At 39.7% G+C, this 17,056-nt stretch overlaps 1 protein-coding gene and 1 long non-coding RNA gene across 3 annotated transcripts; one reads left to right on the top strand and one right to left on the bottom strand.

The window, feature by feature from the left end:
* Nucleotides 1-135: 135 nt before the first annotated feature.
* Nucleotides 136-16,737, bottom strand: LOC307172108 (neuronal pentraxin-2). 2 transcript variants are annotated; one of them, XM_079894172.1, is made up of 7 exons: nt 16,600-16,678; nt 11,814-11,931; nt 10,966-11,549; nt 7,099-7,528; nt 5,314-5,564; nt 3,224-3,403; nt 141-2,035 (listed from the first exon to the last, which is right to left on the bottom strand). In XM_079894172.1, the coding sequence occupies exons 3-7, from the start codon at nt 11,398-11,400 to the stop codon at nt 1,826-1,828; spliced, it is 1,506 nt and encodes a 501-aa protein (XP_079750298.1). In that variant the 5' UTR covers nt 11,401-11,549; nt 11,814-11,931; nt 16,600-16,678; the 3' UTR covers nt 141-1,825. The 2 variants fall into 2 exon arrangements, with proteins under 2 accessions (XP_079750297.1, XP_079750298.1); XM_079894171.1 differs by having other exon boundaries at nt 136-2,035; nt 10,966-11,931; nt 16,600-16,737.
* Nucleotides 160-2,949, top strand: LOC307172110. The gene is made up of 3 exons (XR_013823655.1): nt 160-424; nt 516-923; nt 1,208-2,949. It is a non-coding gene; the product is annotated as an uncharacterized lncRNA (long non-coding RNA).
* Nucleotides 16,738-17,056: the final 319 nt, after the last annotated feature.

Below are 17,056 nucleotides of genomic sequence, written 5' to 3'. Positions count from 1 at the left end.
GCTATTTCACTGAGAGGCTTGTGCTGATCAATACTGCAGGACTGAGGAATAGCCTAAAGAATTCAGTTTGGAAATGCTATGAAAATCAACATTTAGAATCCTATAAAAATTTTAGAATTATAGTCAGAAGCCATTAAATTGCTATTAAAGAAAAATCCAAAAAAATCAGTCCCTTTTATTGCATTTCAGCTTCTAAATCTCTAAACAAATGAAAACAAGTAAGGCCTAAAGAAACTGTAAATGCATAAAAAATTCAGATGCACAAACATTACAGTGGAAAAGTATATTCTTTTGAATCAATAACACATTTACTGTAGATTAATAAATTAATAAAACAAACTACTACACTTAATGTGAAGCTCAAAACACCAAACATCTGGACAAGTACAGTACGGTAAAGTACAGTAGCATCTGGACAAGTACAGTAGCATTTGGATAAGTATAGTACAGTAAAGTACAGTAGCATCTGGTCAAGTACAGTACGGTAAAGTACAGTAGCATCTGGACATGTACAGTACGGTAAAGTACAGTAGCATCTGGACGGTAAAGTACAGTAGCATTTGGACATATACAGTATGGTAAAGTACAGTAGCATTTGGACATGTACAGTATGGTAAAGTACAGTAGCATCTGGACATGTACAGTACAGTAAAGTACAGTAGCATTTGGACATGTACAGTATGGTAAAGTACAGTAGCATTTGGACATGTACAGTATGGTAAAGTACAGTAGCATCTGGACATGTACAGTACGGTAAAGTACAGTAGCATCTGGACATGTACAGTACGGTAAAGTACAGTAGCATCTGGACATGTACAGTACGGTAAAGTACAGTAGCATCTGGACATGTACAGTACGGTAAAGTACAGTAGCATTTGGACATGGACATGTACAGTCCGGTAAAGTACAGTAGCATCTGGACGGTAAAGTACAGTAGCATTTGGACATGTACAGTACGGTAAAGTACAGTAGCATTTGGACATGGACATGTACAGTCCGGTAAAGTACAGTAGCATCTGGACGGTAAAGTACAGTAGCATCTGGACATGTACAGTACGGTAAAGTACAGTAGCATCTGGACATGTACAGTACGGTAAAGTACAGTAGCATCTGGACATGTACAGTACGGTAAAGTACAGTAGCATTTGGACATGGACATGTACAGTCCGGTAAAGTACAGTAGCATCTGGACGGTAAAGTACAGTAGCATCTGGACAGTAGGGTAAAGTACAGTAGCATCTGGACAAGTACAGTACGGTAAAGTACAGTAGCATCTGGACAAGTACAGTAAAAACAATTTACAAACACGACAACAGTGCACGTGGCCTGATCAAATGCTGTCTCTGCAGCGGTGTGTATCTCTTCTCTTTGGTATCGCTGTATCTTTAGATTCTTCTTACAGTACAAGAAAATGAATCTTTCAACTTCAACTCACTGCTCAGGTTGAGCCGCTTTTCTATTTTTTGCACGAACATCTACATTTTTAGTGTCCTCTATGGATTTCTATCCAAGTTATGACAATATGTCATATACTTGCATCAAACATTGAATGACACTTAAGTGCCATTTATACAATACAAATGAAAAAAGTTCAGTAAGAAAACATTATAAATACAAAAAAACGGGTCCCTGTTGAAATCCTAGAGGTCATGGGATCATCCAATTTTCTTATGTAAACAGAAGGCAATGTTTTTGAAGTGATAATGGATGAATTTTGCATTGCACCCAGGTGACAAATCATCAGAATGCTTCAAAACAAGCTTATTTCAAACATTCTGCACACTGAGATTTGTAAATGGATTGTCCTTTTGCCCGGTGATACTCTTTAATGACAGGGGTCAAAGGGGTATTTGGTGACCCCACCATGCAGCTCCACCACTGACTCTGACCAGGCGATGATGTCACCGGTCATATGACCACCACATGAAGCCAGGCTGTAGACGTCATGTGGCGTGAGAACATGAGACCACATCTGCACGTCTGAGATTTCTCCAACAAACGCCTGCGTCGCATCAAAGCGACCACCCAGTGTGTCCTGGGAAAACATGGATGGAAGATTTGGTGATATTATTTTAGCAACACTAACCAGATGCTTCATCTTACTTCAACTTCTTAGCTCTTTATTTGTAAAGTCAACTTCATGAATACAACTTCACTGGCTTATTCATTAGCATGAGGTCTCATATAAGACTTTCCTTGTGAAAAAGAAGTTCACTTTAGCATACCTTTAAAATGAGTAATAATACACTTTACAGAATATACTCAAGTATGAACTGAATGTAATGTTTTCGGACACTTAACTGCATTTTAATAGCAACTTAATGAAAATGTATTATGTACATTTATATTAAAGGCAATTAGCTTAACTTTAGAGTGGGACTTAAGTAGGACTTAAGTACATCTTTGTATATATAAAGTGTATATTTTAATGATTATATAATAATTAACTACATGTATTTACTATAGGGTTAGGATTGGGGTTTGGTTGAGGGTTAGTTGCATGTAATTATGCATAATTTACTGTTATTCCTATGGTAAGTACATGTAACATGTAACAAAGACACTGTAAAATAAAGTGTTACCAAAGCAACTAACTCTATACACCAAACCCTAACCCAAATTATTAGTTTATTAATATTATTCAGTACTTAAATGTAGGTACTATTATTAAATAATTACACTATAACAACGACACTGTAAAATGAAGTGTAACCAAACTATAAATTTTACATTATTACTAAGTGCACTTTTTAGTGTGCTAAGAAGCATTGTCCTAAAAGTGTTCTCTCTTTAAGTGTACTTAAGTGGCCTTTATTTAATTCATATCATATTATCTGCAAGTTCAAGTTTTAAAAAATATACGAAGATTTTAAGCACACTTAAGTGTGCTTTCAATACAATTAAGTGCACTTTTTTTTCTCTCACAGGAGTTTAATTAAGTGTCAATTCTTTTGCCACAGTGCTATAGTGTTGTGGATGGTTGCCAGGGTGTTGCTATGCAGTTGGTAATGTGTTCCTGGTGTTTGTCTATGGCTCAAGTCAAAGGAGAAATATGAGTTTAGCTGATTGTATGTTGTGTTTGTCTCATGTAACCATAGTGTTGTGGATGGTTGCCAGGGTGTTGCTATGCAGTTGCTAATGTGTTCCTGGTGTTTGTCTATGGCTCAAGTCAAAGGAGAAATATGAGTTTAGCTGATTGTATGTTGTGTTTGTCTCATGTTACCTGTTCCTGCCCCAGTATGAAGACCCCGCCAGGTTTGATGGGATGCCAGGGGGAGAGGTTTTCTCCTGACCCTCTCTTCACTCCATCCTGATAGGCCTCCCACAGGCCGTCTCGTGTTGACCACGTCACACACACATGGTGCCATTTACCATCACTCAGCGAGAGGGGTAAAGTAACAGCCTGTGAACCCGAGGCAAGATAATGTCCTCTATTAAACACAGAATTCTCTCAATAAACACTATATTTTCTGTTGTGTGCCTCTATTTCACCCAGAGCCTTTGCAATTCGGAGGCCCGTTTAAAAAAGACAATGTTCTAAGTCTAAAATGAAAATCACCTAACATTAATTTCTTGTTTATTGGACTGTTATGAAATCAATGGACTATCACATTTGCACTCGTTCTGATATTCGGGAAAACAGCACTCTTAAAAACAAGAATCAAGTACATTTTTGCCCCATATATCTTGAATTTTGGGGGCCTTTTTGCCCCAAGCCCCCGTTAATTTCCATGATGGCGGGGCTCTTTTTCGAGTGCAAGCCGAGGCCCCTTCTGTTGCGAGGCCCGTTTCAAGTGAAACATAGCAAAGGCCACTACTGATTTTACCATATGTCCTTCATTTGTCTATTTTAAAAATCCTTAATAAATGTGGAATGGGGTCCCTTTTGGAATTTATTTCATAATTAAGCCCCAATGATAAAAATGGGATTACAAGAGAATCCTCTAAGATTCAAATAAGATCCGACTGGATAAACTGAAATTCCTACAGGATTTTCTGATTCTTATTTAATACCTAGATATTATAGAATAATATTTAACTGAGCTGTCTAACTGGACAGTTAATGGAAATCACAGGAGAGCTGAAGGCATTTTAAAACCCCAAAATATTTTCTTTAAATTTGTTTGGTCATCACACTAGTCATATTTGCAACTATATTCATATACCAATGCAGCTAAACACTCTTCTGAGCACACAGAGTTACAACCACATTTGACAACTGAATTAACTCCAGTACTGACAAAACTAGTTGTTAAAATCAATAGTTCACCCAAAAATTTAAATCATTTACTCACCCTCTAGTTGTTCCAAATCCAAATTTCTTTCTTCTGCTGAACACAAAAGAAGATATTTTGAAGAATGTTGGAAACCAAACAGTTGATGGACCGCATTGACTTCCATAGTACAAAAAAATAAATAAAAAATACTATGGAAGTCAGTGGCGTCCATCAACTGTTTGGTTACCGACATTCTTTAATATATCTTCTTTTGTGTTCAGCAGAAGGAAGAAAGTCATACAGGTTTGGAACAACTTGACGGTGAGTAAATGATGACACAATTTTAATTTTTGGGTGAACTATCCCTTTAACTGTTGCAAGATAACAATACTTTTTTTTTTGGTCACTAATACTTTATTTTAAATAAACACAGCTTCACCAAACAGGTTGAACTTTCAGTATCCATGTTTCTTTTTAAAGCAGTGAGCTTACAATTTTTATGTGGTTGTAATTCTCAAAACTTATGAACGTGGCCTGTGGTTTCTATAAAATAAAATGTTTATGTTATACTACATCCAAAAGTTTGGGGTGAGTATGAGTTTTTCATGAAAGAAATTAGCTTCAATCTAGATTTTGTTCAAAGGTGTCAGTAAAGACATTTATAATGTTACAAAATATTTCTATTTCTATTAAATGCTGTCCTTTTGAACTTTCTGTTCATTAAAGAATTCTGAAAATGTCACTGTTTCCACAAAAATATCCACTGTTTTCAACTGATAATAATCTGAAATGTTTCTTGAGCATCAAATCATCATATTAGAATGATTTCTGAAGGATCATGTGACACTGAAGACTGGAGTAATGATGCTGAAAATTCAGCTTTGATCACAGGAATAAATTACATTTTACAATAAATTCAAATAGAAAACAGCTATTTTAATAGTAATTATATACAGTATAGTCATAATATTACTGTTTTTACTGTATTTTTGATCAAAAAAATGCAGCATTGGTGAGCATAAGGGACTGATGGAATTATGTGCACATTCCCTCAGATCTCCTTCATCTCATTCTCGTGTCGCTTTCTTTCACTCACTTTGTCATCGATGAGCAGCTCCATCGGGTTGTTGCCCCACTCAATGAGCACCAGTTCGTTGGCCTGGCCTGGAACAGAGTAGGAGAAGGGCGTTCCGAGTCCAGGCATGATTCCAGCCTTCATCCACAAACACAGCGTGAAGGAGAAGACCTCGTGCAGCAGAGTGCGCTTCACACGACCGTACATGTAGTTGGTTCGCATGGGGAAGCCGACCTGGAAAGCTTCAGTGGATTTACTGTTCTTTCTAGAACCTGTGGAATTGATAATCAGTGTCAAGTTTGGCATTGAGGCAGAGTGTGATTGATTTGTCAGGGGGGATTTGTTTAATCCCCTCTTCTGGTCAGACGGGATGCATTTTCCATTTCCGACAGTAGATGCTAAACTGCTACAACTAAACTGCTTGTAATTGGATTAATACTGTTATAATATTAAGTCTAATGTTTATACATTGCAGGTCAACAGTTTTACTAGCTATTGTTGTCCTCGACATTGGCTGCAACCGAAAACTGAAAAATGCTGCCTTAGGAGGATTCCAAGGTAGGAAGGCATCAAGACACGTCCGAATCCAATGTTAGCTTCACTTCCTATCTCCTGAGATACTTTCATCTGATCGATTTTTGAATGCAGCATAGATGTATTCTTCATTTTAATTGAATATCCCACAATCCTGTGCTTTCCATTCTGTGACAGTTGTGCTAAAAAATAAAGATGGTGTCTGAAAGATGCGGTTGGTGATCAGTTAGTGTGTAAATGTGTGTTTTTGCACTTTTGATGTCATTTCTAGTGAGAAACGACTGTTGTAGTAATTAAATATATGAACTTAGTTATCACCAAAGCTTTCTCTATTTTGTTGGAGATCGTTATGCTGCCTAAAAAGTCTGTCATAGTCAGTGCAATGCAATCGCTGAGGCCAAAACAGGTGTAAATTGTATCTTGTTTTACAGATTTTAATTTTCAACGTTGCAAGCAGCCTAAAACATGCAGGACACTACAGCTTAAAAGATTGGAATTTCAGTTTATCCAGTAGGATCTTATTTGAATCTTAGACGATTCTCTTGTAATCCCATTTGTATCATCGGGTTGACAAAGTAGTAGTTAGTCAAGTCTTGCTTTTCAGATTCAAATTATCTTAAGATAACTTTTTATGTAGCTAATTTAAAAAAGCTACAACCAGTCTTTAAGAAAAAATTAGGTGACAACTTTTAAGGCTTAATTGTCTAACCAGTTTATGCAACCGGCCAATGGATTAAGATGGAATAAAAATAAAACAAATTTGTCAGGATATATTTAAATGTGTTCAAAATGTTTGACATTTTATCTTATTACCTCATGGGGCCTGTAAACTGTATAAATACATGTATAGTCAATCATTTAATTGTAACAAATGCAATTTAGTTAATTAATTTTGTGCAACTATTTTTTGGTATTTGTAACGTTAATTTTAAATGAATTACACTACTTCTACATTGTCTAAATATCTACATAAAAATTTAAATAATGACATTCAAATATTCCCCATCTGATTTTTTTTTTGCACCCTGATTAGAGGTAAAAACATGTCATATCAGCTTAGAACATGGTAACTGACTTGTTGGCCATCAAAGGTGGTCTACCAATCCTAATCATCTTGATCAAGGTGTTTTTTCAGGTCCATCATCATGAACAATCTAGAACAGCTAAGGACCAAAACTGGCCAGGCTTAAGTTGCATTTAGCTGGATTCTCCAGCAGGGTAATCTAAATGCTCAAAGATCAGAAGTAACTAGAGCATTCTTTTATCTCTTACCAGTGTCAGTAAGCCTGTGCTGCAGTTGACTCAGAACTGTGTCCAGTTTGCTGTGCACTCCAACCTGTGCTTCTCTGTGACCTTGTAGGTTATAAGACAACCTCTCGAAGCCATGTTCAGAAACCTCATTGTCATGGTGACCGTTGTCATGGCTGTTGTCATCATGGTGATCACTGTGGTGGCTCTCATCGTGAGGACCATCGTGATCGTCGTGGCTGTCATGGTCTCTGTCGTCATGGCTGTTCTCATGATGGCTGTGGTCGTGATCGTCGACATGGTGACCGTCATCATCATCATCACCCTCATGGTCACTGTGACTGGCACTGGTAAGTGATGCAGAATGGTGTTGCATCTGTTGTTCTAGAGCGTTGATCTTCCTCTGCAGGAGATCTTTCAGTGAACTTGCGTAGCTGGTGGAAGTGTTTCTTGTCTGCAAACACAATCACAGCAGTCTAAGCGAAAGGCCTGCACAGTGCTGTACTATATGCTGCTGATTTTGGTAACTGCTCAAAACACCTCACCTCATATAATATTTAAATTGATAGGATCACTTTCATTACCCTAATGTAACACGCTCCCACAGCAATGTTTAAAAGCGAGACAAACAGTGTCCCATCAGTTTCATTTCATTTGACAGGCAGTTAAAAATGGTCACACATTGGTTGTTTGCTGTAATTTTTGACTGGGAACAGTAAGAGTGTTTTGCTGTTTAATGATAAAGTGCAACTTGCACAACGTTCTTGAATGAATAATTTATTAGATGCACGCCGTCCGATAAGGTCTGTTATCGTAGGGACATCAACTTTATATTTTCACGCCACTTAACATGACACGGAACAAAACTAACTGTGATTGGTTGCGTTACATGTCAGTCAAACATCCTCTTGGGCTTGGCTAATGTAAGCTGCGATGGAGTCCAGACCTTCTGCCGTCAGTCTGAAAGTCAGGCTACGCAACACTATTGAAGGTGTAGCATTTTCTTTTTTAATGAAATATTATGCTAATTTAAATTAGTAACAATAAAGTTAAATACTTATTTTAAGATTTAGGTTATTTGGATCTTATTTACATGTACATTTCTTAATTTTACCATAAAAATTATGTTATGATAATAATGGCCAGTAGATGTCTGCGTCAACAAGGGTTAAAGCAAGGATTAGTAGAGGCAGGATCTAGGTGCACCATCTTTTAATAACAATAAATCAAAAACGGGCAAGAGAAACAGGAAATGTAGGAGATGAAGCAAACCATAATATTAACAAGGAGAACAGACAAAGAACAAAGAGGGCTATAAATACACAGGGTAACTGAGGAGGAAAACAAGACAGAGGTGGGGACTAATCAATCAACTAATGAGTAACCATGACAACAAATGCAAAGTGGGAACATAGGGCACATAACAAAACAAAAGCACCCAGAAAAGAAAAATGTAAACACAAACCTAACATTACTTCCCCCTTCCGGAAGGCGTGTCCTTGCGCCGTAAACCGAAACTTAAGCTTTTTAGGTAGGAGTGGGGACAAACACAGTAAAGGAGCTAGGGAGCGACCAAGAGCAGTGCCAAGACAAAGGCCCACGGCCGAATCGATGGAGAGAGGAACCAGGAGCTTGGTCAACTGAGGTGCAGCTGGGAGAGGAAGAGACCCAGGTAAAGCCAAGGAGAGAAAGACCCAGGGTGTCACCAATGGACTGGAGGGCCGAGGCAGAACACAGGCTTGCAGAACCATGGTGGAGACAGGGGTTCGGTAGACTGGGGCAGACCCGATGGGAGTGAGGACAACGGTGGAGCCGGAGGGAAGGAAAAGAGCCCAGTGGAGCTGAAAGGGTGGAGGAACGAGGCATAGCCAGAGGCCTAGAAGTCTGTCGCACAACAAGGGTGATGACTAGCCTAGGCAGAGCTGGAGGACGAGGAAGCCCGGCAGAGCTTGGGGGATGCTGGACCACGGTGCAGCCGAGGGAGCGTGGAGTCAAGGTGAAGCCAATGGGTCGACAGGCCGGGGTGGAGTCCAGGGCTCCTTATACTGAGGTGAAGCTGAAGACCAGGGAGCCAAAAGTAGATCCAAGTAGCTGGGTGGTGCCAACGAAGGAGCAGCAGAGGGGCTGAAGGGATTTAGTGGAGGTGGGGCCAAGGAACTGGATGGAGTTGTCAGAGGAAGAGGCAGTGGGAGGCTGGGCGGGACCAGCGGCGACAAAGAGACTTGAGGCTGGGAGGGACCAGCGGCGACAAAGGAGACTTGAGGCTGGCTGATGAAGGAGATTTGGAGCTGGGTGGGACCAGCAGCAGAGACTGGGCTTGAAAGTAGGCTGGGATCAGGGAATCCAGAGGTTCACATGAGAAGGGGCAGACTTTAGGGCTGGGAGGATGATTAATGGAACTCTTCACAATATCCATCTCAACCAGCACTCCCTCAGAGATGAACATGGAGACCAGCTCACACACCTGGTCAGACTTGACAGGCTCTGGGTCTGCAGTGGGCTCTGGTTCGCTGAAGGTCGAGAGTGCTGGTTCAGGCTCCGGAATGAACAGTGGCTAGGCTCCTGGATGAACATTGGGGCCGGCTTACACACCTGGTCAGACTTGGCTTGCTTTTTGGGTCTGTGTTAGGCTCAGGCTTTAGGTCCTTGGTAGTGGCATTGGTAGTGGCTTTGGGTTTGTGCCAGGCGTGTGGAGGAGTGGGGAAGGACTAAGGAGGAATTCCGAGGCAGGTAGGCTCACTGGAACAAGGATAGGTGTTGACTGGATGATGGAAGTGGGCTGGGTAGGCTGTGGCAGCCCGTTCTCATCCCAAGGCGTCATAATACTGACGCTGTTGACATTTCGTCTGCATCAAACGCACATGGCACCCTTTATCGTCAATATGAGACGCAGATAGATATGGGCCAGAAGGCGCCTCCTAGCGGTCTAACCCTAAACCTACCCCAGACCTAAACCTACCCATATCCGAACAAGGCTCTGTGCGTGTCATATTGACGCTAAAGGGTGCCATGTGCGTTCGATGTAGACGAAATGTCAAAAGGGTCAGTATATGACGCCCTAGGATGAGAATGCGTTGGCTGTGGCTAAGGTGGTAGTTGGCAGCAGTTGGAAAAGATGTTCATCCAGCCCACTCTAGAAAGTTCTCTTCAAGGTCGCTCCAGGACACTAGGTGGCTGAGCTGAACTCCTCCAAATAGTCTTCTAGGGGATGGCCATCTTGAGCAAGGTAGAGGAGAAGGATTTGGGGTAAGGGACTGCAGCTAGATCCATATTTTTGTCCGGAGAATGGACAAAGAACAACTAAAACTGAGCTCTATAAATACACAGGTTAACTGAGGTGGAAAACAAGGCACAGGTGTGGACTAATCAATCAACTAATGAGTAACCATAAAACAAGTGGAAAGCAGGTAAATAGGGAACAAAGGCACACAGAAAACCAGAAAATGCAAACATAAACCTACCAGTCTGAAGCGTAAAAATTCTTGATTTTATGTTTAAAAGTTATACATTTGGATACTTAGATATTATCCAACTATTATTTTTCAAAGTTTAGGACATCATTGCGGGAAAGCCTCGCTGAGTGAGGACCAGGTCACGGGGGAGATTCCTTCTCCCTCATCCACGCTGGAGCAGATGAGCAATGACACTATTTTCTCTTAAAGGAAAATAGTGTCATGGTTCAGCTGAGGTCAGTTCAGTGTTGATTCAGTTCCATTCAATAACTGTGTAAAGATCAGTTATAGACACTTCTGCCTGATCTTCTGTAGTGTTGCTTTACAGCTGAAATTTTCTTTGTTTCAGAATTTTATGCTATTTTGCTGTTTATTACTGTGAGGCTGCTTTGAAACAATCTGTATTGATTAAGCACTGTATGAATAAATGTGACTCTACCTGCAGGTTCTCTAGCCGCTCCTTTAGGGACTGAAGCATCCTGGTCATCTGCTCCGGCGTAGACGAGGGTGAAGGAATATCCCCTGTGACATGCTTCTCGCTTAGTGAGGCTTTCCCTCGATGATGTCCTCCGACCCCGTCCCCATAGTGACCCAGGTCCATTCCGTGACTGCTGTGGTGACTTTCGGGCGGCACCCACCCAAAGTGTGCTGTGTCGGGTGCTGTCGGGTAGGCGTGGTGGGCGTGGTGAGCCAGGTGTGTAGGTTTCTGGTGCGGGTGGTCGTCATGGCTGCCCATGCCGCGGTTGAAGCCCTCACACAGGTTCAGTTTGGCGGTGAGCTCTCGGATAGTCTCCCTCTGGTCCAGGATGGTTTCTTTCTGCTGCACCAAACTCTCCCGCAGGTGCAGGATTGTCGCTTTTGCCTCCTCAGACATTCCCCACCAGCTGTTGCTGTTCCCGTTAGGTCCGCTGTGGTGTCCGGGACTGGGGCCACCTGGGCCGCCTGTCGTGGGGAAACACCCGGGATCGGCGTCAGCGGGAATGGGGGTACAAATGAAACGAGGATGAGGGTTGTAGTCCGAACCTGGCATTCCAGTCCCAGTGCATACGGAAAGACAGATGGCATAGAAGAAGAAGAACAGGGAAATACGTTCACCCATCCTGAGTCCTACTGTGGAGCTTGTTGGATGCATATTTGTTGAATGAAATGTTTAAGAATGTGGGATACCACAAAATTCCGTTGTTTTGCACAGCAGTACAATTAAAATAAAGTCTTTATCCTTAACAGGATTGCACTTGTATCCGTCCTCGTCGTCTAAATCCTGTAAAACTGTCTCTTACTGCTTACTGTGTCTTTTCAAGCCTCTTCCTCTCCAAGGTCATCAGCCGTTCAGAGACCATGTGTATTTACAAGTAATCCGCCCAATGATCCTTCTCTTGTCTCTTCAGAGCAGCAAGTGTAAAGCCTGGGGAAAGAAAACAAAGAAAACTCTTGTTATTCCTGAAGTTTTCGGAAGACAGGATCTTTTTTCTTTTAACCTTGAAATCTAAAATCTCATTTTCTGTTCTATGGAACTGATTGGCCATCCTTTAAAAAAAGAAAAATGTACGACTTTGTCTGCAGTTCAATACATTAATACATTTTTATTGAAACTTGTATGTCTTGTATGTCACTTGTATGTGTTTAAATATATTTGTAATTACAGATTTGCAATGATTAAGCTGCATTTAGGACATTTAAAATATATTAACTTGAAATGTAAATGTACTTTACATGTGCTTTAATATGTTTGTCAACACATCAAAACAAGTTTACTTTAAAGCATGACAGAAGATTGTTAGAACATTAGAAAAACTTTAATTTAGTATTATTACAGTGCATTTTTTTTAAATTGTACTTAAGTGTGTTAAGAAACATTAAAGTGTACTGTCTTTAAGCACATTTAAGTCACCTTTATTTCATTATTATTATCTGCAAGTACAGTTTTTATACTTTTAAGATTTGAAGGACACTTCAAGTGCAATACAATTAAGTGCATTTTTTTCACAAGGGTTATGACCTTTATGACCAATGACATAACTGCAATTGCAAATAACACAATTTACTGTTTTGTTAACTACAAGGAACAATGTTATAAATGGCACAGCAACATTTCCTACCATGGCACTTAATTAATCCAATTAATGGCAAAGTTCAGCAAGTAGAAGAGACAGTATATGGAGACTCTCTCAATTTACAGACACGATCACATGCTAATCCTCTGTAGACCCTTGATGACGACTCTTTTCTTGACTTATCTTCATTATGAGGGATTCTGACGCACAGACATCCACTTGTGCGGGCGGAAATGTTTGCCCTGTATTAATTCAGTAGCTTCAAACAACTTAAACTGATCATCCCAAACATCCCAAACGAAACGTTCTTCAGTGGTTCTTTGCAGCACTCAAATGTTATCCTTGAAACTTTCTTTGGAGATTATAAAAGCTCTTGATGTCACATTATAGGTTCTTCTAATCAGTTTCTGGGGTTCTTTGAAGCTCCAGTATGGTGATTTTTTTTAGAAGAACTAACGATTAAAAAGTTTTTTGAGGATCTTATAATGGATTTTTGTGGCATCAGGCTGTCAAACCCCTTCAGTTATACAGTAGCTGGTGCCTTTATTTTTATGATGAAAATAGTAGTCGGGCTGGACGGTTAGATGGCTTCAAAGAACCCCAGAAACTTATAGACTGATTAGAAGAATCTATAATGTAACATCAAGAGCTTTTATAATCTCCAAAGAAAGTTTCAAGGATAACATTTGAGTGCTGCAAAGAACCACTGAAGAACGTTTCGTTTGGGATGATCAGTTTAAGTTGTTTGAAGCTACTGAATTAATACAGGGCAAACATTTCCGCCCGCACAAGTGGATGTCTGTGCGTCAGAATCCCTCATAATGAAGATAAGTCAAGAAAAGAGTCGTCATCAAGGGTCTACAGAGGATTAGCATGTGATCGTGTCTGTAAATTGAGAGAGTCTCCGTATACTGTCTCTTCTACTTGCTGAACTTTGCCATTAATTGGATTAATTAAGTGCTTGGGCTGATAGCTGGCAGGAAGGAGGCTGGACTGAGTTTCATACTGTCCAGAACTTCAAGAAGAACACAGCTTGAAGGGAGCTTGAGCTTCACTAATGAATTTAACGCAATGTTCAGTGCATATATCCAATTTAAAATCAAACGTAGAGAGCCTTTTTATTTTTTTATCCAGCTGGATAATTTCCATAATGACCAACAGAATCTACCAAGAGCATCACAAATTTCCATCTGGTTTAAGACACGCTTTTCTTGGGCGATAAATAATGGTGCATATACCAGTAAACCTTAGTAAATTGATGAGTGCAAACCTTAGTAAATCACCTTGCATGTTTCAAAAATACTCTCCTCCCATAAATGTTGTGTCTGAAAGGGAAACTTCTACAAATACATGTGCAATAAGGTCAGCTGCAAAAATATCCCTGTCCACACCTTTTCAGAGCTAATTTGTCTCTGAGTGCCTTTAGTATCCTGACAGTAGTTTTTTTATGCCAAAAGAGGGTTTGCGCTGGCGCAAACTGTTAGTAAATCTGGCCCTAAACATGTTATACAAATCACATGGGGAAATTCTAGAAACATCATATTATATTAATAATCAATGTTTTAAACTGTTGTATTTAATTTATATTACAATTAGTCTTGCAAGTCTTTGAATTGCAATTGAGTAAATTCGTCTTACTGTCATTCCAATTCCTAACATCACGTTGAGTGTGTGGCCAATTCAAATCAAATCAATTCCTTCTTGAAAAATTAAAAGGGAACCAATTCTTCTTTTCTGAATTTTGAACACTGAATGACATATATTCTGTATCAAACAATACAACTGGACTGTCCATCCCCACAGTCTACAGTGCATTTTGTCCAGCAGATACCATCATTTTCACTGCTAACCAGGATGCACATCTTTCCAGTTACCAGACAACTCGCTTAAAGCTTTTGTGGATTTTGCCTGTGGTTTGACTAGAGCAGGAGTGTTTTTTCCTGAGGGTGGAGTCTGTCGGGTCAGTGCGTCTGTTGCTTCATGTGCCAATGGGTTTGTGTTGGATTTTGCTGTCAGACAGACAACCTTGATGAAACCAGCAAGAAACCAAAGTGCCTTTGACCTCAATACTAAACAATATAAATAATAACTGTTCATACGGCTTTACCCACCCATATACAGCAAGGATATCTTACTAATTAAAGGCACACTGTGCAGTTTCCGTTTTTCTCAAACAGCGACCCCTAAAGTCACTGTGTAGTACTTGTATTTAACGTTACTGTAGTAAATACCACTTACGCAGAGCCGCCTCTGCACTCTTCCGACCGCGCTTTCTTCGTTTTCTTCGTCGACTCTGCCATGATTCACGTCTGAAATGCGTGCTAGTGTCTTCCATAGAGTCTGCTTCGCATGTTGTTGATGTATGTGATGTCGTGCCGTAAAGCAAGTCGTGATTCTCACGAGATTTGTCGGGGCGCCACCTCTCAAACCTGCATTGCATTATCGGGATGATTCGCCCTACTACGAGTTCGTTTACCATCTAAATGATTTCGAAGCTGTTATATTAAGGTACAAATCTTGCATAGTGTGCCTTTAAATGACATTGAGTTTTAGACCCCTCTCACACAGGTCGTGTGCTTGCGTGAACATGTGTGTGCGGTAAGATCATGCGTGTCATGAGCTTAGAAAGCAAGACAGATGGCAGCAGTTGAGAACAGCGTGAAGCCGTTTCCCCCAGTCTCTCTCAATCCTCACTTCATCTCGGTTTATCTTCCAGTCTAAATCCACTTGATTAGCCTGATTGTCAGTTTCGAAGGAAGGCAGAACTTTAAGCCAGAGAGACACCATTCAAATTGAATGTGCCGTCTGCTGAATCCATGAAATAGTATTTAACAACCACTCTAGTCTAGTAAAGAACCATCTGGATCTTCATCCGGAACAACTGGCTGAGCAAAACAGTGACCGTTTTAGTCATTTAGTAACACAACATTTAAAAATGCCATATTTATGAAATATATAATCTTTCATTTAAATATCACTGAAGTATTGCTCAGATATTTTAAAGCATATACAATGCTAAAAAGTCTAAAAAGACAATCATCCCTTTGAAAAAGAAGTACACTTTAGCTTAGCTTAGATTTAAAAAGAGCACTTATTCCAGAAATAATATAATTTAAAACAATATAAAGTGCAAACTGAATGTAATGTTTTCGGATACTTAATTACATGGTAATTACAATAAGATGAAAATGTTTACACTTTATTTGAATGTGTCTTTGTTACAGTGTAATTATACATTTAAGTTCTGAGTAGTGCACTTAAGTGGCCTTTTATTTCATTCATTTTATTTTATCTGCAGTTTTTTTTTTTAAGTACAACTTAAAAATATATATATATACTTTTAAGATTTGAAGTACACAAGTGCACATTCAGTACAATTAAGCGCACTTCTTTTTCACAAGGGTATTCCAGTCCTTAAACACAGTGTTAATCTCAATATCCACCAACAAAACTGTGGTTACTTGTTGTCAACCACTGTCAAAAAAATTGAAACTTAACAGAAATACAGAAAGATCCTGTAAACTGTTTGAAGGAGATCCCATATTAACATTAACAACAAAAGCCAGTATTACAGTTATGACTATCATGGCAAATGCTTATATGGGCAAAAATTTATGTATGTGTCAGTAACCCAAATGTTTGTAATCCTTAACTCCTCAATCATAACCTCAACCAAAACAGCTAAGCTCAATTCATATAGAAAACAGCTGAAGAGTTTTAACACACAAAACATCTGTTTATCAAATGAATGAATCATGAACTCGCTGAAAATAAGCAGCCAAACAATCAAATCTGCAAAGAAGAAAAGGGCAAATTGAAGTTCTCAAAGAAATGGATGTGATAAATAATGCCAGCCTTATAGCAACCCTACACAGACACTGCTCATGAAATATAGAGTATACTATAAACAGACACACAGAGAACTGGTACATGTCCATCAATGTCATTCACACTCCATCTCATTACCTGAGCTATCTAGATTTATGACATACATAAACAATCAACAAACGGAGACTTACCGTAACGGTACAGATGCTGTCAGCTCATTGGTCTGGATGTGTGGACTCCTGCAGGTCTCTGCCTGTTCGTCCTGTCACTAGTCAAACTCAGTCACCAAACAGCTTGTAAGGGACTTAATCCTGAAGAGTCTCTTTAACCCCCGCCTCCCCTCCGTTTCTCCCCTCCTCCTCCTCTTTTCTTCCACCTCCACTTCCTTTCTTCTGGTCCTGTGCTCATTAACAACCTAAAGGCCTCAAGAACCTGCAGTTAGCAATTCATGACAGTTTCAGTGAAATGTTTGGGATGTGCTACCAAGACCTTTAGATTTGACAAGTGCTGTTGTCTTGTTGACGGTTTCTATCTGATATATACAGCAAAATCTCTCTTTTATTCATAACAAATTACATTATATATATATATATTTTTTTTTTTTTTTGCTTTAACCCTGTAAATCCTGACATATTAAATAATAGTCAT

Source organism: Squalius cephalus (genome assembly GCF_949319135.1).
Source record: "Squalius cephalus genome assembly, chromosome: 15".
Lineage (NCBI taxonomy): Eukaryota > Metazoa > Chordata > Actinopteri > Cypriniformes > Leuciscidae > Squalius > Squalius cephalus.
The sequence above is the reverse complement of the archived record's forward strand: the minus strand, read 5'-3'. Positions and strand labels throughout refer to the sequence as shown.